The sequence below is a fragment of the Daldinia childiae genome, assembly GCF_008694065.1.
Source record: "Daldinia childiae strain JS-1345 chromosome Unknown Scaffold15, whole genome shotgun sequence".
NCBI lineage: Eukaryota > Fungi > Ascomycota > Sordariomycetes > Xylariales > Hypoxylaceae > Daldinia > Daldinia childiae.
The window spans coordinates 244237-271889 of NW_022984656.1; the positions used below are offsets into that span (position 1 = coordinate 244237).

Here is a 27653-nt window from a genome sequence, read left to right on the forward strand (position 1 = left end):
TCACCGCCAAAATTTAGGACTTGATTCTCATTAACCAGACGTTCGAACATCTCCATTTGCACGACATAGAAACCGTAGCCTTCACTCAGTTCATTACAATCATTACACATAAAAAGGTTGAGTTTGTTTAAAAAAAAATTCTCGTTATTGTTATTGAAAAAAAGAAAAAGACAAGATACCGTCAAGTTCCTTACTACTTATCATCGAATCAATAATGAAATAAACAAGTAATCATTACTTATCAATCAATTAGCTATTTTTACTATATCAAAAACTTCTTAAATAATGGCTTCGAGGTCGACAATGGAACACGCCGACACAATCTACAATGACCCGAGAAAAGCGTTTGATGATCCTCGACGAGAAACAATTTTCCGTAGGACATTTCGACGTTGGAAGAAGGCTCTTGATCATGCCAATTCCACCCCTGTTGACAACCTCTTACACGCGCATGATTTAGACAGTCTTCTGGTTCGAATACCCGCACTGCCAGCACGTATTCCGAGCAACTGGGCGTTTTTGAGGGATTTTCAACTTGGCAAAATCAAGACAACTCTCCAAATAAGAGTTGTGACTTTCGACAGAAGCAGAACCCAACCCAAAAACTCTTCCTACAGCGACCACAGTACACCAGGTGCAGTTTATCCACCGAAGCAAGTTTCCAAACATGGAAAACTTCTAAGTACAATGGATTAGCTCTTCTTGTTCTCGCCTGGGCAATACATTCTTGATATGAGTCTTGCAGAACGGCAAGGTCGTCGGTTGAATTTGAAATATCTTCAGTCTAACCTCCGACGAGATTCTTCTCCGCGTGCTTCGTCGGATCCGCCGCGACGTATCGAACTTTCTTATGCGACAGACCAGGAAGTAGCCTGGTGGAAACTCATTAGCACACCTAGGAAGCCTCAGCTAGGCAAAAAGGAACGAGGTCCGTATTTACCCTGGACAATCTTACTTGAAGACGTTGGCTCACTAGAGATTGTCGGGAGCGGAGTTGCTTCGGAACTTGCGGAACTGCCAATGGCCGCCATAGCTGCCACTTATGTAGCTCGGTTTTGTGCCGCCTGTGGCCTGGGAGATCAGAACTCTGCGGCATTTGCAGCGGCGCTCGTTCTCCCGTCGCGCAGCTTCTACTCTACGAATGCGGTGCTTCCCACAATAACTTTACCCGCAGTCTCGTTACCTCCATCCGTAAATCTCTCTGGATCATACGATATCTATCCTCCCCATTTCGAGTCACTTAGCTATTTCATGACACTCAGCCTTTCCATCCACACCTTCGATGCTTGCCTGGAAAGTGTAGTTTGGGAGCCGGGTATTGACTGCAACGTTGCAGGAGCCGTGACTCGGGCCATCAGTAAGATACTTAATCCAATCTACGAATCGAGAGACTACGAATTGCTAGCGAAAGTTCTGTCTAGTACAAAAGCGGCGCCTTTGTGGCTCGGTGTTGCCTTGTGTAATTGGAGATATCCCCTTCGCGCTTGTCTCGAGTATGGTGATACTTATACGATTAAATGGGAGGAGACAGCCCCTTGGACAGGCATTTCTCAGTCATTTCTAGATCTCGAAAACCAGGGACCATATCTACGAGAAGATAATACAGTTACTAGAGCCAGTGTTTGGCGCTTGCGTCACGACTGCTGTAATAACTATACGGACGAGGAGTCTTACCATAAGATTACAGGTAACCCGTGGCCCCCTTTTGGATTTATGTGTTCCAAGGACGTCGATATGGAGTTACAAAGCCACCTCAGATGCTCACACCGCTGGAAATACCAACATTGGACATGGCTTGTTCCTAAACCTATTAGAGACATGGGTTATACCAAGTATCCACGCAACCCTGAATCTCCGATGCCTTTACCCTTGGAAAACATAAGCGTTGATGACAAAATAGTAGTGGATGAGGAGGATATGGAGGCAATTTGTCGTATTTCAAAATACGCAACCAAAAAGGTCTTCTGGTGGGCCCATGAGCAAGTAGAAGAAAATTTCACGCATAACATTGTCGATGAATGTTACTATCCTGATGAGCCATTGGAAGATGAGCAGAGCGACAAAGAACCGGTGGACTTCGGGCCAATATACAAGTGGGTGAATGGAGTAATAGCACTTGATGAAGATTCTGAAGATGAATTATCCAGGGAGTAGTAAAACAAATGTATGGGGAACTATTTTATAAACGTCGGAATTGAATTAATGACAATGGTAATATAGGTTTCTGTATATGCGATGGTGTAGGGGTGTCTCTTTATTTTACAGTATGCATTGCAACTTATAGTAGCAATACAAAGTGGGATATCTTACATATCTAACTTAATGGCTCACATGATAATACTCTAACCATTGCTGTTGGTCCCACAGGGGCGAATTGGGGAATCAAAAAGCACATACTTAATATCGACACGGGAATTGTAATATAAGTCTTCCTTGATCAACATGACTGATTATATTGGTATTAAGTTTCGAATATTTAAAATTATATACTTTTAATACATTTATATGACCTTTGACCTTGTAAAGGACCTATTATACATAGTTTGAGCTTTAAACGTTTTGTCGCAGAGCTAGTTATATAGACTTTAAGTTACTATATTACATAATCAGCGAAGCTACTACTTCGTATAAGGCGATCTTTAAACTACCTAATACGTAGTAAAACTCGAACTCGAACTTATAACTTTATCAATGCTATTATTATACACTTATATCTTTGACACCTTATATGACTAATGATATTTTTACGTAAGTCCCTTGCAAGGTACCTGTCGCATATATTAAGTAATGAAAATCGTGACATTACAAGATGTCTTTTGCTCATGTGGTCAATATGACAGCGGTTGCTATTGTCGTATTGGTTATAGGCAATTACCTAGGCAAGTATCTCGAAGTATTTGACTCAACGCCGATTTTTATCCGTTAAGAGATTCTTCGGGTTTTGAGTTACGTGGTGTTTGGCTAATATACATATCTGATAATAAATAATATTTTGAAGTTCAATTATAGTTTGTTCAAGCTTTTTAATACTCCTCGTATAGTAGTTATTAATGATATTTTTAAAAGACCACTTTGAAGGAACCCAATTTAAGAGACTTAAAGGTGATATGCACTATTTACGAAGTATACTATTAAATCATGTATGTTTAACTATGTCAAAGAATCATGTAGTTATAAGGACTCTTATGATTATTGCGTGTAATTGTTACGGCTATCGGCAAGGAGATATAAATAATAACACGGCAGCTAACAGAGAAGGTAATTACTAATACCGGACAGTTCACCGGCAAAGATATGATTCCATTAGAAAAGAAATATATAACAAGATAGTAATTGGGATGATGCTCGCATGTTTTTCTTAATAACTAGCAGCTTTGATGAGTTGAATATGCATGCGGCTATCGGCCTCTTGGCGTTGACGGCTAAAGAGTTCAAGCTGATTGGTTGTAGAAATATGGGGTTGCCCGATTACCGGTTCGAGATGATGCGAGGTATAACCCGGGGATTTGGTTGGCCAACGATGGCGTTTTCTGACAAAATGTCGATGGCTATTGGTAGAGTTTAGGAAAGTGTCAAGGCTAAAGCGATTGCGTGATTGCAGTGAATGACGGACTAATTGCATTTGCGGGGCCATAAAAAGTTCCACATTCGGGGTCTGAACTATTGAATTATGTTAGTTGCGTTGTCGCCATCGTCTAGAATTCCCACTTCGCCTTTTTTCAATGCCGGGGAAAATTTATTTCTAGCGTATACCCAGGTAGCCAGGCTCGATTTTATATGTAGAGGGGCGCCATCATGTCGTTTCTCTTTGGAAAAGCAGACTCTTCTGCTTCAAAATCAGGGTCCGACATGGCGACGCAAAATATCCAGATTCGCACGCCTGAAGAGGCAGGTAAGTAAACTTGCAAAGTTCTAATATGAATTTGTTTTATTAATTATCTCTATTATTATACACATATTATTCTTGTACTACTTAACATTTATTCAAATGTGCCCCGCCATCCAACCAATTCCAACCAATTCCCCCCAATTTCACCTCTTACAGCATTCACAGCATGACAATTTATACTACTGCTTTTGCTCCAATTACTATAAGATTATTCAAATCTTATAAGTCAAGACTCCAGAATGGCTAATTGTCTTAACTATTATAGTGGGCGCGAATCGCATACCTTGTCAGTGATGTCATTGTCTCTGTGCAGCCATCGCGGGGTCAAGATTCAACATTCTCTTCCCACCTTAAGAGATATGCTGAAAGAAAAGACCCCAATCTGATCACTAAAACAGAGGATTCCGTGCCAGAAGTATGTTATAATATTATAAATATAACTCATAAGACCTACTAATTGACCTAATGGCTATATAGATACAATCCATTCGACACAACAACGACCCCCTCCTCTCCGTCTTTGCTCCAATTCGCTCTGGCCGCCTCACCTCTGTAACCACCACATCAACTATTCTCCTCCCTTCCATTGCGCATCTGTATAAGCTAGCAAACTATCCAGTCGTCATCCACGTTGCTCTATACCCGGCTAATTTCCCCGATTACTCTTCTATTACTGCTATCAGGAATTCAGGATGGACATTCTTGCAATCCGAGTCGCTCCAGGAAGCACAGGACATGGCTATTACAGCTCATGCTTTAGCCGTGCGTTCTGGAAAGGGTGTTATCCACTTCTTTGATCCGAGCGCCTGTTCTCATGATAAACCGATCGCCACGGAAGATGCCGCATCAATCCGAGACTTGTTAAACTTGGACGATGTTCGCCGATACCAAGCAAGCTCTGTCTCGGAGTCCGGTATATACGCCGACGATGGAAGAGTTGTTTATGCTTCAGAGCAGCCCGAAAGACGACCGAGTGCAACCCATAACGCTTTGGCAGACTCGACTATTCTTGGCGCTGTCTCCAAAGCAGCTTCTTCAGAAGCCTCAGACAAATCTAGCCAACAAAGCAACTCTAGCGCTCCCCCGAGTGTATCTTCAGCCACGACAATTGATGCTGCACCGCCCCTAGTTACGTCTGAAGACATTTATAAATACGTTACCTCAATATGGGCTCAGCTCAAAGCTGCCACCGGACGTTCTTACAATGCTTTTGAGTGGTCTGGTCCGGCAACCGCAGAGAAGGCAATTTTTGTTTTCGGTTCTGACGCTGGTCTGTTCGCCGAGGCACTCGATGCGGCTAAACCAGATGACATCTACGCCAAGGCTGGATTAATCACAGCTAGATTATATCGCCCTTGGCTAGGATCTAAGCTGATTGAGGCTATTCCAAAATCTGTGAAACGCATCGCTGTCTTAGAACAGATTTCACGAAAGACGACGAAATGGGGACCTTTATTAATTGATGTTCTAACATCAGTAAAAAGTGGCTTTGGCGGCGTTGAGACTGTTGTTGGCCATCAATTAGGCTATATCACCCCTGATACGATCCACCAGGCCTTGAGAGGCATCTTCCAGAACCTTGCTTCTGAGAAGCCTCTGCAAAACTTGGAAGTAGGGAAGACGAGTGGTCCGGAGGACACAAAAGTTTACGATCTAGAGCAACCGAAATTAGAGACTGCCTACACGAAAATACTCGATCAATTGTTTGGCAACCGAGCTTTCATAGCAAATGCCCTCAATTCTAACAATGCTGGTGTTTCGTCCACAATAGCAGCTAGTCCAGAATTCGGATTTGGTTCTCTCCTAGCTCGAAAGGAGCACCGCCAAAGATTTATCAAGGAGGCCAAACTAGCCGCGAGCACAGGGTCTTTCATTACTGAAGCTCCGGTGAACTGGTTGGCAAAGTGGGCTGCGAATGCCGAGGATGCTAAACAAGCTGGAGAGCTTGCGGACGATGTAATTGCTCGACTTGAGACCGATGGGTCTTCAATTGCGCGTGAACTTCTGTCAAGCAAAGGTCTATTCCGAAAAGAGTCTTTGTGGCTCGTCGGGTCTGACGCTTGGTCGTATGATCTTGGTAACTCTGGTGTACATCATGTCCTTGCGTCTGGTGAGAATGTCAATATTCTCATCATCGACTCGACTCCTTACTCCGAACGAGCTGCAGCGGATGCCGAGAGGCGAAAGAAGGATATCGGTCTATATGCTATGAACTTTGGTAATGCCTACGTTGCATCAACTGCTGTCTACAGCTCATATACCCAAGTCCTTCAAGCTATGCTAGAAGCCGATAAATTCAATGGTCCTTCAGTTGTACTTGCTTACCTGCCATACTTTGGCGAGCACGACTCTCCATTGACCGTTCTACAAGAGACTAAGAAAGCAGTAGACCTCGGCTACTGGCCTCTGTACCGGTGGAACCCCGAGAACGAAAATAAGGGAGAACCTAACTTCTCTCTGGATTCCGAGCGGGTTAAGAACGAGCTGAAAGAGTTTTTGGCAAGAGATAATAAACTAACTCAATTGATGAGGCGTGAACCAGTATTTGCTGCAAGTTTATCTCAGGATTTTGGCACAGAAGTTCGCGCGCAGCAAAAGCGAAAGGCTCGAGATGCGTACAATCAGCTTTTAGAAGGTCTCTTCGGCGCACCTCTTACAATTCTATTTGCCTCTGACAATGGAAATGCGCAGTCGTTGGCCAAGCGTCTTGGGACCAGAGGTCGCGCCAGGGGCCTAAAGACTATTGTGATGGCGATGGAGGATTACCCCGTTGAAGATTTACCAAAAGAAGAAAACATTGTGCTTATCACTTCTACAGCTGGCCAAGGAGAATTCCCACAGAACGGCAAGCCTTTCTGGGATGCTATCAAAGATAATACCGATCTAGACCTCGCGTCAGTAAACTATTCGATTTTCGGTCTCGGAGACAAGCATTATTGGCCACGAAAAGAAGATAGAGTTTACTACAACAAGCCTGCCAAAGACCTTGATAGAATATTCGCGAATTTTGGCGCCAAGAAACTCTCTGAAGTAGGACTAGGCGATGACCAAGATCCCGATGGATACCAGACTGGATATGCGCTCTGGGAACCCCAAATATGGCAAGCACTCGGTGTTGCAAATGTTGAAGGTTTACCAGAGGAACCAGCACCCTTAACAAACGAGGATATCAAGTTAGCTTCAAACTATCTCAGAGGTACTATCGTAGAAGGTTTGAGAGATACTACTACTGGAGCTATCTCTGCTTCCGATCAGCAGCTTACAAAGTTCCACGGCACGTATATGCAAGACGACCGAGATATTCGTGATGAGCGAAAAACCCAGGGGTTGGAGCCTGCCTATTCGTTCATGATCCGTTGTAGATTGCCCGGTGGCGTGTCTACACCAAAGCAATGGATCCAGATGGATGACATTAGCACGAGTCTCGGAAACGAGACCATGAAGCTCACTACAAGACAAACATTCCAATTCCACGGCGTGGTGAAAGGAAAGCTTAAGCCGGCCATGCAAGCTATAAACAGGTCTCTAATGACGACCATTGCTGCCTGCGGCGATGTCAATAGGAACGTCATGTGCAGTTCTCTACCTACTCAGTCCCAGTACCACAAGCAAGTCTGGGCTTGCTCGAAGACGATTAGCGACCACCTTCTACCTTCTACTACTGCGTATCACGAGATCTGGCTTACTGATGACAATAACGAGAAGACGCAGGTTGCTGGTAACGCAGTCCAGGACTTCGAACCTCTCTACGGACCTACATATCTCCCTCGAAAGTTTAAGATCACAATCGCCATTCCACCGCACAACGATACGGATGTTTATGCTCATGATGTAGGCCTTATTGCTATTAAAGGTGACGATGGCCAGTTAGAAGGTTTCAACGTTCTTGCCGGAGGAGGAATGGGTGCAACCCACAATAACAAGAAGACCTATCCCCAGACCGGTCGTATGATGGGCTTCGTCAAGACTGATGAAATTCATATTGCCTGTGAGAAGATTATGTTAGTGCAGAGGGATCATGGTGATCGCAAGAACCGAAAGCATGCTCGACTAAAGTATACGATCGACGATCTCGGCGTCGACGTCTTCCGCTCTAAAGTCGAGGCCCTATGGGGCAAGTCATTCGAGCCAGAACGTCAATTCCACTTTAAGAGTAACGTTGATACATTCGGCTGGCTAAAAGATGAGACTGGCATGAACCATTTCACATTCTTTATCGAAAACGGCCGAATCGAGAACACTGCTGATTTCCAGATGAAGACTGGTTTGCGCGAAATCGCCAAGGTCCACAAGGGCGAGTTCAGATTGACGGGAAATCAGCACTTGATCCTCAGTAACGTTACAGACGAAGATCTTCCGCAGATGAAGGAACTTCTAAAGAAGTATAAGTTAGACAATGTTCAGTTCTCTGGACTGCGTCTCAGCTCCTCGGCCTGTGTCGCATTCCCTACTTGTGGTCTCGCTATGGCTGAAAGTGAGCGTTACCTACCCGAACTCATCACTAAACTTGAGGGTTGCCTCGAGGAGAACGGGCTAGGAAAGGAGTCAATTGTCATGCGAATGACAGGGTGCCCGAACGGCTGTGCTCGACCCTGGCTGGCAGAGGTTGCCTTCGTTGGCAAAGCCTATGGTGCCTATAATATGTACCTAGGTGGTGGATACCATGGGCAGCGGTTGAATAAGCTATACCGATCAAGCATCAAGGAAGATGAAATATTGGCTATAATGAAGCCATTACTAAAGCGTTATGCATTGGAACGCGAGGAAGGCGAGCACTTTGGCGACTTCTGTATTCGAGTAGGTGTCATCGTAGCTACCAAGGGAGGGCAGGATTTCCACGAACAACGTAAGTTAATACATCACACCAGTTATTATTACACTTTTCTAACGTATTCTAGGTTGCCGAAGAAGACTTCGAAGACGAATGATTTTTTCTATTATCTAAAATATTGGAGCATGAATCATATAAGCATTGCATCAAGGAGTGGCGTTAGAGGAATCATGTATATATTTTTATTTTGATATATTAGGTACCTAACTATACCTGAACTTAGGGACCTTTAAGGAATCCGAAGTCTAAGATCCAGTTTGAATGTGTCTCAAATGAGTCTAGCGGTCGAATGACATTTTTATTGACACGAGTACCAAATCTCTACAATACTGATGTATCGTTATATCTCTTCCATCGATTACCAACCAGTGCTATGAATAACTAAACATTATGCTGATATACGAAGTTATCACAATCTCTGGTAACTCCGAACTTTTCTCATTTTATCACATTACTGTGCATTCGGATCTTAGCGCAGGGTAGTATCCTATCCACCACTTTCTTACCTTCTAGGTATACGATTTATAACTTGCCGTCAGTAGCAACCACTCAATTAAAGGGAGTCTGGTGTTGGAATATGGGTTGACAATGAAGACACCAACTACTCCAAGCAGTTCGATCCCGCAACAGTGCGTGTTTCAGCTATCAAATACCAAATCAAATCAATAGAAGCAGAATTAGGCAGTGTTGCTAGGAAATTTCATAACAGGTACTTTAAAGTCGAGATATATGTAACATTACACTCAGGACGGTTTCGGCGCATCTACTCTGGTTTCTATTTTAATTAAGACCGGAAAATGCTGTCCACCAAAATAAGCACTTTCGTATCATATTCGACCACCCGAGCTGTATAAAAGTAATTTTATGAAGTCTCAACTAGAATTAAAATTTGTCTTATCGAGAATCGTGACAAATCCGAGACTCTGACCTCGTATTAGGGATGCTCCTCGTATTTACGGGGCAGCTGTGACTTGAGACGTGGGGGGTTGCTATCAAGATTTAAAATCAGAGTTAAAGAAGGATCATTACTAAACTATTATGGTAAATACCTTTAATTACTAGTGGTAAGGAGAGAGAAGTATTCACGGATCGTGTTAAGCAGCGAATGACAGTCAGGAAATGATCGTCAAAGCCTAGTTTTCCGGTTTGGATTCTTACGCGCTAATGTAAGTATGTAGTTTAAGTATGTAAGTTAATATATTTTGCATCAATCATAGACAATATTGATGGCGAAGTTACTTCCAACAGCGTCGAACTTAGGAAGATACTGTATTAATATTACCATTCCTGGTTGCCGACATAAATCCTATCTCGCCACCACAAAGGGTGTAATACCTATACCTCAAAAGTAGGTATGCAATTCGACTCTTTGTACATGCCATTTAATGTCAATATCGATACCTACTAGATATTCTACGAAGCAATTTGTACAAGATTTCTGAATATAAAAGGTCATCGTATTCTTCGGACTAAGTCTTATAATCTCATCGTCATTTACGAATCAAACTGAACAAAGCCATCTCTCAGTCACATCCCTATAAATTATACATTTTTGCTCTTCCCTTCTTTATACGTACGGACTATCCAACAAAAGTCTACAATATGTCCCAAATTAGTGACAAGGCGAAAAAAGAGTTGGAGGAGAAATTGTAACTCTACAGTAGCCTAAAAAAAGAACTTGAAGATGCCGAGGTTGTCCAGGCCGAACTACAAGCGTCTATCGACGAGAAAGCCCAAAAGCAATTGACTTCATCTTCGGACAGTTCAAGAATGCACAGGAAGAATGGGCAACCAACCAGCAGTAATTTCCAAAAGACCATTGAAGATGCCAAATCCGAAATCGAAGACATCAAAACCAAAATGGATGATATCGAGAAGGAACTAAAGGAACTACGAGAACTATTCCCCAACTTGGAAGATAAGTAAGGAGTACACGATAGCCCCTATTCCTGAGAAAAAGTATCGCATTAACGTAAAGGGCTATGTTGACATTTTGGCGACTCATAACGTGGTTGAAAGGTACTTTAAAGAACGTGGACTGTCTTTCTCACGCTCGTTCTGCAACTTTTCATCTCTCCTTTACTAGACTAGTTGCACATCCATATTTAAAGACAGAATTCGATAACCCTGGAGGCTGATATTCTGCCTAAGATAGGCACTTGGCTTGATAGATTAGATACATACTCATTCAATATTACAAATAATTTAAATGATACCAACAAAATATAGGGAGTAGCTCTCCGTATTCAACAATTTTATTGCTACATCTCTTCCAACTCCTTCATGAAAGCCAGCCTCCTCTAATTTCTTCTTGATGAAAGTTCTGAGGTGCGGGTTGTCATCTATAAATGCCCATACACGCTCCTGCAAGTTCTTATTCTGGTAGTATATATGTCGTCGAGATATCGGCTAGCGAAATAGTCTATCTCTGTCCAACTCTCTAGGGCGTTGGATATAAGGAACCCTCTGTCTGATTTTTCCGTTGTCCACTCGTTTGATAGTAGCTCATTGCCGTACATATCCTGCTCTAGCGTTCTCGTTATGGCAAGGAATTTGTCAAAGGACTTGAGGTACAGTGATTTGTAGACTAAGGCGAAGGCTAGCGTTGGAGGTATATGGTTAGAAAGCCAGAGGGGTGGCTTGAAGAATTGTCGGGGTACGATACGACTCCATTCCCAGTCCAAAACAGAGGTGACTTCCATCTCCTCGTTGACAATCAAGTTATAAGGCTGAAGATCACCATGGATCAAAACAAATGGACCTTCGTCAAGGGAAGGATCTAACCATTTCTTAACATGCCTGCGAAAGAGGTGGAGCTGATACAATCGGTCAGCACCATCATACTCGCTTTCGGTTACGCTGTTTCGACTTTTAGCGAATGCGTTATCAGCAAGGTCTAGGAGCATCGACGTGTAGAGGTTGGTAGACGTTAATATGTTTCGATTACCATAGAAAGAGTCCCGTATGGTGTATGGATCGAATCCTTCTTTCGCCTGCGTGTTGATATCGATCGACATGACCATTTTGGACACCTTGAACCCGATAGCGGTTCCGAGCCTTCACCTAACTGATACCCCACGATTTTCGGGATTGGGATATCCGTTCTTTCAGACACAACCCTGCCAATGTTAATCTGATGCAGCAAAATAGGTATATTAAGAAATGATATCGAGGGCGGAAACATACTGCATTGTAGCGACCTCGCTTTCAATCTTGCTCTTTGGCTCGAATGACAAACAAGGCGCAAGAGGGACGCGCACTACCCACTTCTCTCCATCATCAAAGGCAACAAAAAAGCATATGTTGTAGCTGCCTCGTTTGGGCTCAGTGAAGTGGTGGCAGGGCTCATTGCCACGATATGATGATGCCAATTTACATATCTGGTCTTTTGAAATTGACGCGATAAACTTGTCACGTTCGTTCAACATGCGGGCCCTGAGAATATCGTCAAGGATCTGTACAACAGCGCCGGCGCCGGGTGGCATTTTTTTATGATAGGAGTGTGGTTATCGTGATGTGAATTCAAGCGTCAGTATATACCACCTATGTGTAGTATTTCGATGCCGAGTGAAAATGCGAAAGAAGAGAAGAACTCTGAAGGAAGAAATCAAAAGGGGGGGGGATGAAAATACGGTGTAAAAGTCACGTGACAATTTGGGATGGTCGTCGTCGGAAATGAAGACGAATTTTAGAACAAATCTGTTGAAATAGACTTAGGTGATGAGTATTCTTCTTATATGTTAGAAAGTTTAGTTGCTAGGAGCAGGTATAGATTTGTATAGAGTACATATATTATGTACCTCCTGGGTACCCTTAAGGTACGGGGCGTATACTTCCAGACTCAATATTACGGTAGGATCGCTCTATTAGGGATCAGAATCCATTCATTAGGTACTGAAGCACCTGTGATATGATCATGGGTACTAGGAATTTGTGGCTTTAAGCCTAGAAAACGACCACCCCTATTTTCAAGGTGACGTGGAAGGTAAGGTACTGATTCACCCATTCGGATGTGCCAATAATTTTAGGTATCAGGTATTATAGAAAACGGAGGAATTATGAATCGGCATGCTCGGAATCGATAACAAAATTGCTGTGGATTTGTATTTGTACTTCTGAATGTTCACTACATACCTCTTATAAATGCACGAAAATATACTATGATAAGAACCTGACAAATATGCAGCCCAAGTGCCTTCTAATTATTGACCGAATAAACTATAAGTGTTATCCTATTTCGTAAAAAAGTCCCCTAGACAATATCCCTCGTAAACTCGGGCATCATAAACCATGTCTCGCTTTTGTTAACCTGAACGCTTTAAAGCAAGCTCAACTGGATCTCACTTATATAAGAGCCCAAATGGATGTTTATATCTGCGGCTAGCTTCTCCATAATTATCACAACTTTATCAACCAAAATCTTGGCCGTTTCACGGTTCATCACGTGGTTATTGGTAGATAGCTTGACATGAAGCTTGCTGCCCTGTGGATATGACACCATGAACACCTTCCAAGGCGGCAAGCGATCAGGGTTAGGAAGTATTGTAACTCGGTCTCGACTCCGGCAACTTGGAAGCCTGGATTTTCGTCCACGTTTTGGTGTTGAATCACGAAGTCGAAGTCTTTGCTATCCTTCCAGTTGGTGCAGTTTCTCATGATATCCTTGAACCCAAGAGAGTCTGCCTCTCCAAGCCTGATAAATTGATCTTGAACGTAGCGGAGCAAGTCTTTTGAAGTCGAGGCGGTAGGCAGCTTGACGCGGACTGGGATAATGTTGACGAATGTGCCTATCATCTGCTCTATGCTATCAATGGCAGAGTTGCGACCGGAAATCAAGTGGCCGTAGACCACGTCATCGTTGCCTGTTATGCAAGAGAGGAGCAATGCCCACGCCGCACTGGCAAGGGTTGCGTGGGTAGTCTTTCCAGACAGCTTCAACGGCTTGGTGTCTGCTGAAACTTGGATGCCCCTGGGTCGAGGGTCTTGAAGACACGGCGCAAGGAGGCTAGGCTGGACATGCTTGAGGGTTGTGAGATCCGATCCTTCTAAGAGGTTCTTCCAGTACTGGGATGACTGTTGGCGCTTGGCTGATGAATATGACAGGAATTTTGAGAAGCTTGGGCCCTCTGCAGTTGGCTTGTTTTGGTATTGCGCGAAAAGCGCCTCGACAATTAGGGGTAAACTAAGGCCGTCGTACTGGCCGTGGGACATGCGAATAATGAGCCGAAGACCTTGAGATTTATGACGGAGGAGAACAAGAGCAAGAGCCGGTTGGATGTGTGAGCATGCCGGAATGTCCTGTAGACAGAAAGTCTTAAATGACGTGTCTAGGTCTTCTTCAACCTTGACGATGCGCAGAGGCCGATCTAATATACGAAGAGTGACTCTCCAAAACGACCCCATGAGCTTTAAGAAGCACGCACGGAGGATAGGAAGCTTCTCAATGGCCGTCTCGCAGCTCCTCTCAAAACGCTCAATATCCAGATGGTCTCCGAGGTCAAGGTAGAAGTAGTTGCAGAACTGGCCGCTGCTTATCCCTTCAACGACGCATTTCTCCTGGAAGCTGGTGAGGGGCAGGACATCTTCGATGTTCCGCGCATGTAGACTACCCTCAACTGAATCGGCCTCATGTAGTAGTTTGGCTTTGACTTTACTATCAATAAGACCACCAGCCGTGAGCTCTTCAGTGGCTTTTTTATCATCCGCTTCTCGTTTGCATGCGGCTAGATCTTCCAACGTCTCACGGAGAAAGATGTCAGCTACTGCGAGTCGGATGCCGATCTTGCGTGCCTCGGCAACGACCTTCATCGCAGTGATTGAGTTGCCTCCGAGTTGGAAGAAGCTATCGTCAAGTCCAATTGTCTTTTCATCTCGTTGGAGCACCCGCGCCCAAATCCCCTGCAGCTGCTTCTCTATTTCTGAAGTTGGTGATCGTGAATCTGTTTTTCCATTTCCTGACGGGGTTGCAGACATATTCGTCAATGCCTGACGGTCGACTTTGCCGTTGTCATTGATGGGCAGTCTCTCCAAGACGGTTATTAATTGCGGTACCATATATGGGGGTAGATTTGCTCGTAGCTTGCTGGAGAGTTTCTCTTCAATATTTTGCATGATGTCGATTCCCGTGTTTTTATCGAACCCCTTGGTCGCTTTGGAGGACACTGTGATGAAACCAACAAGGCGCACCTCGCCATTAGCCCCTTGTTGTAGCACCACGACTGCCTCATCTACCAAGTCGTGATCACGTAGAGTGTGCTCAATCTCGCCCAGCTCCACGCGGTATCCTCTGATTTTGACCTGACCATCAATCCGCCCAAAGTATTCCAGCAACCCGTCGGTTGGCCTTGCCCGAACATAATCGCCGGTGCGATAAGCCTCCATCTCTATTCCGTTGATGGAAATTTTGATGAAGCGATCGACATTGCGCTGAGGATCGGTGTAACCTCTTGCTAGACCATCGCCGGTCACAACAAGTTCCCCAACTACGCCCAAAGGTACGAGACGCTGTTGAGAATCTAGTACGTAAGCTCCCGAATTGCTAATTGATCTCCCGATAGGCACTCCGTTGGGGAAAGCCTCGTCATCCTCAGTCAGACAATACAAAGTACTAATTACAGAGTTCTCCGTGGGCCCGTATGCGTTGATGACCTTGGCTCCTGAAGAGTTTTGTTGCATAAGTTTTTGCGCTGTATATAAGTCCTGTATGTCGGCTCGCTCGCCTGCAACAAAGAGAGAGTCTAAGATACTTATGGTTGAGGGCGATTGAAGTAGTGTCTGCTTGAGAAGAGCAGGGGTAAATATGGCACTTTGAATTCTGTTGTAGGCAAAGAGATCGCTTAAGTCTTTTTGTTCCAACAACGTCATATGATCAATGCAAGTAATGGTTCCTCCATTTAGAAGAGCGCCATATATCTCCCAAGATGACGTCGAATGCAGTGTTCGTCAAGTGCGCCATGTTCGGACCCGTGGGAGATAGGTACTTGGCCATATTGCTCTCCTTGACCAGTCGGACTATACCTCGATGAGGTACCATGACACCTTTCGGTTTACCCGTTGAGCCTGACGTGAACATTACGTAGGCAAGACTCGTAGCTGAAGGTGCGTGATACCGGGATTTAGATTTTATAGCTGTGCCACTTTGTAGGTGCCCATTAAGAACATCTGTAATTGCCGCGAATTTGACATTCTGGAGCCGAATTGATGGCAGCTGAGTGTTCTCGCCCATGAGAACAATAGTACGTCCAGGTATCGACGAAAGGATAGATTCGACACGACCCTTAGGTGTATTGACATCGAAGGGCACGTAGGCAAGTCCGGCTTTTAGAATACCCAAGAATGCAACGATCGTTTGACAGCTCCTGCTTGCAAACACGCCAACCATCGACTCAGGCTCAAGTGAATGCGTAGACAGCCATGCAGCCAACTTGTCAGAAAGCGTATCTAGCTGTGAATACGTTAATTCTGCTGCAGAATCTCGGACTGCTACCTTGGAAGAACATTCTGCGACTTGGTTCTTGAAAATATCCGTTATGCTAGATTCTCGGGGGTAGGCAGTACGGTGTGGTTCGAATAGACCCATGTCCTCAAGATTGCTGTAGTCTTCGTCGGTCAGGTACGGCATGTCTGTTAGGGGAGTTTCTGGGTTTCCAAGGCCTTTCTCAAGAAGATTCTGAAATACGGAGATCATGTTGGAAATTGATTCACGAACGAACAGATCTGTCGAGTATACAACTTCACCCCGAAGGCCGTTTTGCTCCTGGTAAATGTGAAACTCAATGTCGCACATTGAAGTAGTTTCGCCCTCTAGAATTTCAATGTCGACGCCCTCGAGCTCAAGTATCCCTAGGTCAAGCTGCGAATGGACTGCAAAGAGTAACTGGACTAGCGGATGTCGCGACAAGTCTCGAGGCTTCTGAAGCTCAGATATGATGCTCATAAAGGGGACATCTTTGTTTTCGAGGCCTCCTGTTACTACCGACCGAACCTGGTGGATCAAGCCTTCAAACGTGTCGTCGTCTTCAATCATAATGCGGAAGCACTGCATGTTGACAAAAAAGCCAATAAGGTCTTTAACCTCATATTGATCTCGATTGGCAAACGGTGTGCCAATAGTAGCATCAGTTTGACCGGTTAGATAATAGTGTGTCAGTCTAAACACCGTAAGAAGTATGATATACGGCGTCGCGTCGTACTTGGCGCAAAGGCTTTGCAACCTATCATAAAGTCTCCCTTCAATCTTGAATCTTTCCGTCCTTGCATGTCCCGACAAAGTGGCGGGTCGGACCTTGTCACAGAGAAGCTCAGCTGGTCGACTTGTCTCAAGTTGCTTAACCCAATACTGGAGTTGTTTACCCTTGTTCTCTTGCTGTCGACGTCTTTGCCAGACAGAATAGTCCTTGTATTGAATTGGTAGAGGGCTTAATTGAGATAGGGGATCATGGCCGCGTACCGAAGCAGAATAGCAAGCTGCAAGTTCTTTGCAAAGCACATCAACGGACCAACCATCAGATATGATGTGATGCATGACGATTGATAGGATATGCTCCTCTCTGCTTAGCCGAAATACTGTCACCCTCCATCCAGGCTCTTTGGTAAGATCGAATGGCGTATTATGGTCGATCTCTAATACCTTGTCGAGGTTCCCCTTTTCTCCTGGTTGAATATCCACTATCCTTAGATCTTTTGACTTCATAGGATGTACCTCTTGAATGCTGACATTGTCGTCAGTTGTTGCAAAGGTCGTCCGGAGAGTCTCGTGGCGACTCTCGACGGCGAGAAGAGCTGCTTTAAGCGAATCAAGTTGAAGAGGTCCCCGAATACGCAGTGCGCGGGGCATGAGATACCAGGTCAAACCAGGATACAACTGCTCTAGAAACCACAGTTGTTGTTGGGAAAAGGACTGCTCAATAGGCCCGGCCTTTTCTATTTGAGACATGGATACAAGAGAGTCATCGGCATCTCGTAATTCTGAGGCCTGCTCCGCCAGTTGGTAGAGCCGGGGGCAGCGGAAGATGTCCGCCACAACCATTTGCAGGCCTACATCACGCGCCTCAGCAACGACCTTCATTGCAGCAATAGAGTTACCTCCAAGTTGGAAGAAACTGTCATCTACTCCAATCGTAGTCAGTTCGACGTTTAGGACCTCGGCCCAAATAGCCTGGATTTGACGTTCCGATTCTGTGGTAGGTTGTCGCACTGGGCCTCGGAATGTGTCCATTTGTCGCTTATTTGAGAGAGCCTTGCGATCGACTTTACCATTTTCGTTGATTGGTATTTCATCTAGGATAGTTATTAGGCGAGGAACCATGTACGATGGTAAATGAGCTTGCAGCAAGTCCTGGAGTTCTCGTTGTATAGTCTCAGACATCTGTTGCTTAAGGGGCTTGCTACTCATTGCCTGCAATCGCCGGCCGGTGTGATCCGTAGGGAATTGGAACATGACGCGCTTCCCATTTTCAGGCTGATAGCGGTGGAATACTGCATCGATACCGCCGCGTTGAGAGTATTGCCGCGCCCAGCTGATTTCGACTCGGTACCCTGCCTTCTGAGCGACGTCGAGTAAATCAACGGACGATAATGTGGGACAGGCCTTGGCTTTCTGACGCACATCCTGTAGCCAGTCTGCGCCATCAATCCTCGATTTTTTGCCACCGCTGACCGAGTCGACAAGATATCTCTCAAATATAGTTTTGCTATAAGGGATGTTGCCAACGGCAATGACTTCTTCACTTGAGTGACGTTGTAAGAGATCGGTCAATGACACCTGGTCTAGATCCATACTCATAAAATCCCTCCAACTATCCTTAGGAATCTCATGGATGAGCTGGCTAGTATGTTTCCCTCGAGGCTTGGCATGGACCACTGCAGCATATCTATAGCAGCTGAGTTCGTTAGTTGCTTTCATTCTCTTGGGAAGAATCTCCACGTGCTCTATCAATTCTGGCAGTCGGTCTTTCATGGCTGTGAAGAATGCTGGCTCCACGAGGAATTCCAGTTCAATCTCTTCCATCTTGGCCATCATCCGTTTAACATCATCCGCGCGAGCATCATTTCCAAGCATGAACAAGGCTCTACTGGCTAAGAATTCTTGGTATAAAGCGTGGGACCGCATATCTCCAAAAAAGATAGTCTCGACACTATCTAGTCTCAAGACATCTTCTACCATTTTGAAGAGATATTCTTGGCTTGGGAAATATTGGGCGACTGAGTTGATAACGACTAGGTTAGGGGATATAGGCCCTTTCAGCTGACCGAGCTCTGCGGCAGTGGCTTTAAACATGCGAATCTTCCCTGCCAATCCGGGTATGGACCTAGAAGCATTGGCGACAAAATCGACAGCCCGCTGAGATGGATCCAATCCAACATAGCTTCGGAGCCCTTGACCTAAGTTGAAGAGGATCATACCAGAGCCTGTCCCTATTTCAAGCACATCACCAGGTGCCCGGCCGTTGAGTAAGGCGCCTATAGTTTCATCCAGCCATTCGTTCATCTCCCTTTTGTCAATGTCGCTTCCATCGTACATGGAGGTCCAGCCCACGAAATCTCTCCCAAGGGATTCGCCTTGTATGTTGTCCATGGGAGCATAGGTTTCGTCGTTGAAACGGTCCTCCCACACCCCAACATGCTTAGACTCGACGACATCCCCAGTACTCTCTTCAATTTTATCTCCGCTGCCTCCTTCATCTACGCGAATTGTAATGAAGCTCGCGATATGCGCTTCATGTTTAGAATTCTCTTGTATGACAGCCACTGCATCATGGACAGAGGGGTGCCGGCGCAAGCAGTGTTCAATTTCTCCTACTTCAATGCGCTGGCCGCGGATTTTAGTCTGGCCATCAATTCGTCCATAGAACTCCAGTTTGCCGTCGCTCAGACGGTGGCGCACGTAGTCTCCAGTTCGATAGGCGCGAACAGTCTGTCCGTCAACAGTAATAGTAATGAACCGATCTACGTTCCGCTGAGGATCAGTATATCCGCGGGCTAGGCCATCTCCTGTTACGACTAGCTCGCCGATGACCCCTATTGGCACTAGACGTTGCAGATGATCCATGACGTATGCTCCCGAGTTATCAAACGCTTGGCCTATAGGGACGCCATTGGTGAAGATTTCTCCATCATGAACACAATAGGTTGTGCTAAAGGTTGTGTTCTCCGTTGGTCCATAACCATTGATAATTTTGCCATTTTTCATATAATTCTGCGCTTTATGGATATCCTCGGGATCAAGACGGTCCCCTCCAACCATGAGTACACGAAGTCTTCGAACAATGTTCGGACATTGAGAGAGGTATTGCTTCAGCAAAGCCGGCGTGATGAATATTGCCTGAATTGCCTCTTGTGAGAATACCCTTGATACAGCCGTGTAGTCTAAGAGTGTATCAGTATCAATGCAAATAAGAGTGCTACCATTGAGTAGGGCTGTGTAGATCTCCCATGTCGAAGCATCGAAAGCAACATTTGATATGTGGCCTATGATTCCATGCTCCGGAACCTGAGCAACTAATGAATTTTCTTTCGTCAACCGTAATATACTACGGTGCTATCATCATTACACCTTTTGGCTGGCCAGTCGACCCCGACGTAAACATGACATAGGCGAGACTGGATGGTGAAGGATGTTGGAGGATGGTCTCGTGAGCTCGACTATGCGGCGCTAGCGCTTCTTTGATGGGAACCAACTCAACATTATCAAGGCCATCGATAGCGGGCGTATCTACACCGCAGAGTACTAGCTTGCAGTTAGGCACTGATTCCAGAATAGCTTGCATCCGACCTGGTGGAATCTTGATGTCGAATGGTAAATATGCTAGCCTAGCCTTGAGAATACCTAGGATGGCGATAATCGTGTGACAGGATCGACTGGCAAATACACCAACAAGGCTTTCCTCAGCAAGCGATCTTTGCGAGAGCCATTGAGCAAGAATATCTGACTTTTGATCTAGTTGAGAATATGTCAATTTGAGCTCAGGGTCCTTGACAGCAACGCGCTCAGGATTGGCTAGAGCTTGTCGGCGGAAGACGCTAACAATATCGGAGTCCCTAGGATATTCTGTTTGGTGGGTCTTGACAAGGTCTCGTTGATCTAGTGCTGTGTGGGCGGCCTTCGTCAAAAGGGGTACTGACTGAATTGCCATGCTAGGGTCAGAAAGACACTCTCCAAGCATATGCTTGAAAATTAATAGCAAATTTCTGATAGTCTCGGCGTTATAGAGCTCTGTTGAATAGACAATGCCTCCACTGAGTGCTTCATCTTCTTGGTAAAGATGGAACTCGAGATCAAAGCGAGACGCGGGCGGAGCAGGTATCGTCTCGGCCTCTAGCCCTTCCAGAGTAAAGCGGTTCAAATTCAATTGGGAATGAACAACGAATATCATCTGTACTAGAGGGTTCCGAGATAGTTCCCTATCCTTGCCAAGCTTAGCTACAACTTTTTCGAAAGGGACATCCTGGTTCGCCATGGAGGCCGTAGCTACTTGCTGAACCTGATTGACTAAGTCTTCAAAAGAGTGATCCTGGATCTTGATACGGAAGCATTGCATATTGACAAAGAACCCTAGGATATCGCGTTGCTCCCAGCGGTCACGATTAGCATTTGGACAACCAACTGTCGCATCCCTTTGATCAGTAAGGCGGAAATGGGTGGCCCGGAAGGCGGCTAGGAGAGATATGAATGGTGTGACGTGACGTTCGTTGCAGAACTTTGTAAGGGCAGAATATAGGGAGCCTTCTATCCTGATATGCTCAACACCAGCCTTTCCAGAGAGTGTGTCTGGCCTAGGCTTGTCATACAGCATTTCTGCCGGTCTGCTTGTTTGCAACTGTGTGACCCAGTAATCTAGCTGTCTCTGATGCTGGCTGACCTGTTGACTATTTTCGCGTTGCCATACTGAATAATCTCGATATTGAATCGGGAGAGGATCTACCTGAGAGAGCGGATCCTTCCCATGAAGAGCTGCCGCGTAGAAAGCAGCTATTTCAGTGCGAAGGACATCAATAGACCAGCCATCGGCAATAATATGATGCATTACGATAGAAAGAACGTGTAGATCTGTGCTTAGCTTAAAGATACAGACTCTCCAGCCAGGCTCCGTCTCAAGTTTAAAAGGGGTCATTTGGCGCTTTTTCAGCCTCTCCTGGAACTCATCTTCTTTGTTTGGCGACACATCAATTACTTCAAAGTCATGTTGTTCGAACGGCCTGACGGATTGTAGGTTAATGCCATTTTCTGAGGCAAAGGTTGTTCGGAGTGTGTCATGACGGCGTTCCAGAGCTAGAAGTGAAGTGGCAAGGGCATCAATTTTCAAGTGCCCCTGGAGTCTTATCGAATACAACATATGGTACCATGTGAGGCTAGGATGTAGCTGTTCGAGAAAATACAAACGCTCCTGGGCGAATGATTGGGGAACAGGACCAACGCGTTGTGTTCTAGGTATCCCCTTTGACAAAACCTCGGCCGAAAAGTTACATTTACCAGCAATGAGGCTTAACTGGCGATGCTCGAAAATATCGGCTGCTGCAAGCTCAATGCCAACCTTTCTAGCTTGTGCTGCAACCTTCATGGCAGCGAGCGAGTCACCTCCAAGCTGGAAGAAACTGTCGTCTAGCCCAATAGTCTCGGCGTCGACGCTAAGCACTTGAGCCCATATTCTTTGCAGCTGGCGTTCTAATTCAGACGTTGGCTGCCTCTTCGGACCGCTCTCCGCTGTTTTCCATTTGGAAATCTCCTGAGATGAGAATGACTCTCCTATAAGACGCAGACGCATTCGGTCCAGCTTGCCGGTAGGGGTCATGGGAAGCTCAGATATAGAGAAAAAGACACTCGGAATCATGTAGCTAGGTAGAGATGAAGCTAATTTATCGCTCACGTCCTTGGAGATAGAAAGTAGCGAAGATCCAAAGTGCGACTCAGAGCCCATGCTGTCGCTACCATCTACCTGACAGAAGGCTGCTATGATTGGTCCAGAATTTGATCCCTCTGGGACAAGAACTTCGGCTACGGCCTGCTTCGCATTGCCGACTTTACATGTGTGAACCCAGTGCTCTACTTCACTTAGCTCCACTCTCTGTCCACGAATTTTAACTTGGTTATCCTTACGACCAACAAAAGTCAAGTTACCTCCTTGGCTGTAATAAACGAGATCTCCTGTCTTGTACAAGCGCCCGTGGCGCCCCGGTCGGGTAGCTGACCCCTGTAATAACCAAGCAGGATCCTCGATGAAGGCTTGAGCTGTCTTTGCCTCATCATTCAGGTACCCTTGGCCTACGACAGGTCCCTCTAGCAATAGTTCACCAACAAACCCTGGGGCTTGAAGGGCATTATGGTTGTTCGGATCTACCACCCAGGTAACAACCCCGACCCCTTTACCAATTTGGGTTGCATCCTGAATCTGAGGAGTATCTATGTTGAACGTGGCGGTCGGAGTACACTCGCTGGGCCCATAGGTATTAGAAAGGCGAACTTTTCCCCACCAAGCCTTTACGTCGTTATCTCGTAGCGCTTCCCCACCAAACACCAGCAATTCAAGGCTAGGGACACTGGATGGATCAAGAAGTTGGGCGACGGAGGGGGTAAGCTCGACTATATTGGCCTGAAAAGATTCCATACTCTGAGCAAGATTGTCTTTCCGGTCCTTTTCATGGGGAACACAAAGACAGCCACCAGCATGTAGTGTGAAGATGACGTTGGAAATGTAAGGATCAAAACTGTATGATGCAAAGTCATACATTCTAGACTGCGGACTCATGCCATAGATTCGGGACTGATGATGAGCTGCAGATATGATGTTCTGGTGCGATATCATGACACCTTTGGGATTTCCCGTACTACCAGAGGTAAATACCACGTATGCGAGAGATGAGGGAGGTACTATTGGGAGAGAATCGCCTACTGGATTACTGAGACTTGAAAGGTATTCTGAGTCAACAGTAGTCACACGTGGGCATAGTTGCAAGCTCCGTGTACGGTTGGAAATTGAGGACAGGATAATGGTTGTATCTACTTGTTGTAATAGACTGGAGTCGCGACTCTGGAAGCGATGTATCCAGAGCGACAAACGCACCGCCTGCCTTGAGGACTGCAAGCATGGCCACCGCAGTCCACATTGACTTTTCAAAACATAATGGAACAATTACTCCCGGCCCAATATCGAGATCAACATGCAGGTGGACAGCTAGGCGCTCAGAAAGTTGGTTCAACATGTCATACGTCAATTCGCCGTCCCAGGCACAGATAGCAGGGGCTGATGGTTGAAGACAAGCACGTTCTTTAATCATGGTATGCACGCAGCATTCAATAGATAGAGGGAGGTTATGGTTCCAACCCCAAATCTCTTCCAAGTCCATGGGTGTTAGTATCTCAATCTCGTCAAGGAGCTGACCCGGACGCGCACGCTCAAGCTGGTGAATGACATGCTCTAGTCGCCCCAACAGTCTTTGCACCATCTCAGAATCAATGGCTCTAGAATCAAAGAAGGCCTTGACAATCTTTTTACCTGGATCATCCTGGTCGAGGTATACTTCAAGTGTGAGAGCATAAGTGTTAAACCATTGCTCCTGGTCATCACCAAACTGCCACTTGCCTATCTCGTTACGAATAGTGGTGTTTTCCTGTGGCTGGACGAGAAGAAGCGTCTGGAACTTGGTTGCTTGACGGGCTTCTGGGCTCAGCTTCGCAATGTGCTGTAATCCCATCTGCTCGTATGGAATCATGTCCGTAGCCTGTTGCTGAACGTTCTTCAGATAGTCCAATGCTGCCTGAGTGCCGGAGAATCTTGTCCGTAGTGGAACCGTAGCGATGGCTGGCCCAGACATTCTGTCAATTCCAGGTACTGGTGTACTTCTGCCAGACACGGTAACACCAAAGACTACATCATCCGAGTTTGTCATACGACCTGCTACCAGAGCCCAGGCAGCTCGAAGAATGGTAGATTCTGTAAACTCGGAGTGAATTGTGCCCGACGAAATCTGCTGTTCAGCAACACCATTAGAGGAAGGTTCGTCAATATAAGGAGGCAGTGCTGGGAATGACGTAGAGACAGAGCCTTCAAGAGCTTGCTTCCAGTAGAGTTCCATATCAGCTCGGTCTCGACTCTGTATATAGTGGATAAAGGTCTGGAACTGAGGCCCTTGCTCTAGTTCATCTCCGTGATATGCTCTGTTCACAAGGTCTACTATCAGGGGAATCATCCACCCATCGTAGATGGCGTGATGGACTGTCCACACAAAAGATCGAGATATGCTAGTGTCATCTTGTATGATTGTATATCTGGTAAGCGGTTCGCCGAATTGCATGATCCTTTTACGATCAGTTTGTAGATAGTGCTCAAGGTCAGATGTCGTTGTCCATTCAATGCCCTCGTTCAACACTACTTGCAAAAGACCTAGGTCGTCCTGTTGAATAGCCCTACTTCTCAGAACTGCAGTATTGCGGACTACCTCGAGCCAGGCTTCGCGGAAGCGATTTATATCGACCTTATGAGACAGGTCCACGACAAGCTGCATGACATAGTCTCCCGGACGCGTAACAGCAAGTGCAAAAAGCCCCTCTTGAAGTGGTGAGCACGGATAAATGTCTTGGATGTCTGAAGTGCCCACATGACATTGGCTTGAGACATCATTCATTAAAATAGAGATATCCGTATTTTGATCTAGTAAAGCAAATGGAGCAATGGTCTTTGCCTCTAGTCCCTCTCCTCGGAGTGCTCTGGAAGACAAAGCATATAATTCGGGATGATCAAATATGTCTTGCACCAGGATTTGTATACCCGTCTTGCGAGCCTCTCCAACAACCTTTACGGCAGAAACAGAATTTCCACCGAGCTTGAAGAAATTGTCGTCTAGACCGATCTTCTGAGGGTCTAGGTTGAGGATCATGGCCCAAATAGCCTGCATCTGCTCCTGCATCGGGGTCGATGGCTTTCTTTTTTGTTTAGTTGTCCGCATTTCTGCTAACCGTTGGATAGAAAATATGGCCCCGATATTTCGCAGCTCTCTCCGATTTGTCTTTCCGGTCGCCGTTAGGGGTAATTTAGACAGCGCCAAGAAAATTGTAGGTACCATATAGCTCGGTAGACGTTCAAGCAGCACTTTCTCAACATCTTGCGGTACAGATAATAGTGTCGCCTGGGTAGATTCGACCTTTATTGTGTTTTGGTCATCCCTAGTGACATTTTCCATCAAAAGGAAGGCTGCCAGCATTGGCTCACCTACGCCTCCTTGGGGCACAATCACTTCTGCCGCCAGCTGACTTGCTTCTGGGAAGACTTCCTTCACCTGAAACTCGACTTCACCAAGCTCAACTCTCTGCCCGCGTATCTTGACTTGGACATCCTTGCGTCCGAGACATATGAGGCTTCCATGCTCATCATATCGTACAAGATCGCCAGTCTTGTAAAGCCTTGCTCGTCGACCTGGCCTCTTGGAAGAGCCTTGTGTCAAAAACTCCGGATTCTCGATAAAGAAAGCGGCAGTCTTTTCGGGGTCATCCAGGTAGCCACGACCAATTTGCGGGCCTTCGACAAGCAGTTCGCCGATACAGCCCACTGGAACCAGTTTGTTGTGGTCCTCTGGGTCAACAACCCATGGCGTTATTCCTGCACCAGGACCAACCTGGCATGCATCTTCTGGGTCTAAAGGATTGGATTTGACAGATATTAGAGACGAGCATTCGCTAGCGCCATAACCGTTGCGAACCTCGATACGCTCCCACCATGACAAGACGTCTTTTAGTCTCAATGCCTCACCGCCAAAACCCATCATCTTCAGAGTAGGAACTTGCTCTGGAGATAGTGTCTCGGCGATGGAGGGTGTCAGCCACACGTGAGTAGCTTTTAAGGACGTCAGACTGAATGCAAGGTGGCTCTTTCGGTCTTGTTCGCTGGGGACGCATACGCAGCCTCCCGCGGCTAAAGTAGGGAGCATGTTGATGAGGGAGAGACCGAAGCTATACGAGACAAAGTCATAGACCCTAGATTCCTTTGTCAAATTTAAAGGTATAATCTGCTGAGATACTGAGGCAACATTTCTGTTGGTAATAATGGCACCCTTTGGAGTGCCTGTGCTCCCTGAAGTGAAGATTGCGTACGCCGCTGAAGATAGGTCGATAGTCGGATGGAAGTCGATCTCCTTGTTATGTGGGAATAAGCTGGAGTCTACTTTCATAGTCTTTGGAATTAATCTCTTGGTTAACTCTAGTTGCGAGGGTGATGATAAAGCAAGCATGGGCTTGATCTGATCGATGATGGCCCGAAGACGAAGCTCTGGAAGATGCGGGTCCAGCAGAACGAAAGCTCCACCAGCTTTGAGCACACCTAGGAGAGCTATCGTCGTCCATTTCGACTTCTCGAAACACAGAGGCACAAAGACCTCTGGTCCAACTCCGCGCTCGATAAGGAGACGGGCAAGTATACTAGTCAAGCGATTGAGCTCACGGTAGGATATTTCACCATCCCAAGCATGGATAGCAGTAGAATCAGGTTGCTCCAGCGATCTTTCACGAATAATATCAGTGATGCAGCTCTCAGCTGCTAAAGGGACAGTGTTGTTCCACTCCCATATCTGGTTGAGGTCCTGAGATGTCATAGAATGTAGGTCTGAAATAGTCTGTTGTGAGGTTGCAGAGTCAATCTGGTAGACGGCGAACTCGAGTCGTTCTAGAAGCTTCTTCACTAGCCAAAGTTTAATGACTCTCGAGTCAAATCTAGCTTTAACCACATCGTGTTCCGCGACATGGTCGATCTCAAGCATAAGAGCACAGTTTATATCCATGGGTCTTCTGTGGCTTATGGTCACACCATTACCGTCGCTCCGAGATTGATCAATTAGTAAGGTCTGAAAGGAACATGCATGACGAGCTTCGGGGCAGGAACTGGTAATGTCATCCATGTTGGAGCTTGTAAAGGGAGCCATCTCTGCTGCCCGGTATTCAACATCTTT

At 45.9% G+C, this 27653-nt stretch overlaps 4 protein-coding genes across 6 annotated transcripts; 1 reads left to right on the forward strand and 3 right to left on the reverse strand.

Annotated features, from left to right (window-relative positions):
• Positions 1 to 732: 732 nt before the first annotated feature.
• On the forward strand, positions 733 to 10646 carry GL218_09001 (Sulfite reductase [NADPH] subunit beta; the record flags this gene model as incomplete). 3 transcript variants are annotated; one of them, XM_033585818.1, is made up of 6 exons in its annotated part: positions 733 to 1357; positions 1901 to 2093; positions 3784 to 3892; positions 4155 to 4304; positions 4367 to 8735; positions 10396 to 10646. In XM_033585818.1, 6 exons carry the CDS (start codon positions 733 to 735, stop codon positions 10644 to 10646), a joined length of 5697 nt encoding a protein of 1898 aa, XP_033439999.1. The 3 variants fall into 3 exon arrangements, with proteins under 3 accessions (XP_033439999.1, XP_033439998.1, XP_033439997.1); XM_033585820.1 differs by lacking the exons at positions 733 to 1357; positions 1901 to 2093; positions 3784 to 3892; positions 4155 to 4304 and having other exon boundaries at positions 6167 to 8735; XM_033585819.1 differs by lacking the exons at positions 733 to 1357; positions 1901 to 2093; positions 3784 to 3892; positions 4155 to 4304 and having other exon boundaries at positions 7292 to 8735.
• A 416-nt stretch (positions 10647 to 11062) lies between these two features.
• Positions 11063 to 11743, reverse strand: GL218_09002 (putative phosphotransferase enzyme family protein; the record flags this gene model as incomplete). Its single annotated transcript, XM_033585821.1, has 1 exon — positions 11063 to 11743. The coding sequence occupies one exon, from the start codon at positions 11741 to 11743 to the stop codon at positions 11063 to 11065; it is 681 nt and encodes a 226-aa protein (XP_033439996.1).
• Positions 11744 to 13160: 1417 nt separating this feature from the next.
• GL218_09003 (Enniatin synthase) lies at positions 13161 to 23323 on the reverse strand (the record flags this gene model as incomplete). The annotated part of the gene is made up of 3 exons (XM_033585822.1): positions 13161 to 15376; positions 15684 to 20211; positions 20273 to 23323. 3 exons carry the CDS (start codon positions 23321 to 23323, stop codon positions 13161 to 13163), a joined length of 9795 nt encoding a protein of 3264 aa, XP_033439995.1.
• Positions 23324 to 23639: 316 nt separating this feature from the next.
• GL218_09004 (Nonribosomal peptide synthetase 4) lies at positions 23640 to 27485 on the reverse strand (the record flags this gene model as incomplete). Its single annotated transcript, XM_033585823.1, has 1 exon — positions 23640 to 27485. One exon carries the CDS (start codon positions 27483 to 27485, stop codon positions 23640 to 23642), a length of 3846 nt encoding a protein of 1281 aa, XP_033440004.1.
• Between the last annotated feature and the right edge of the window lie 168 nt (positions 27486 to 27653).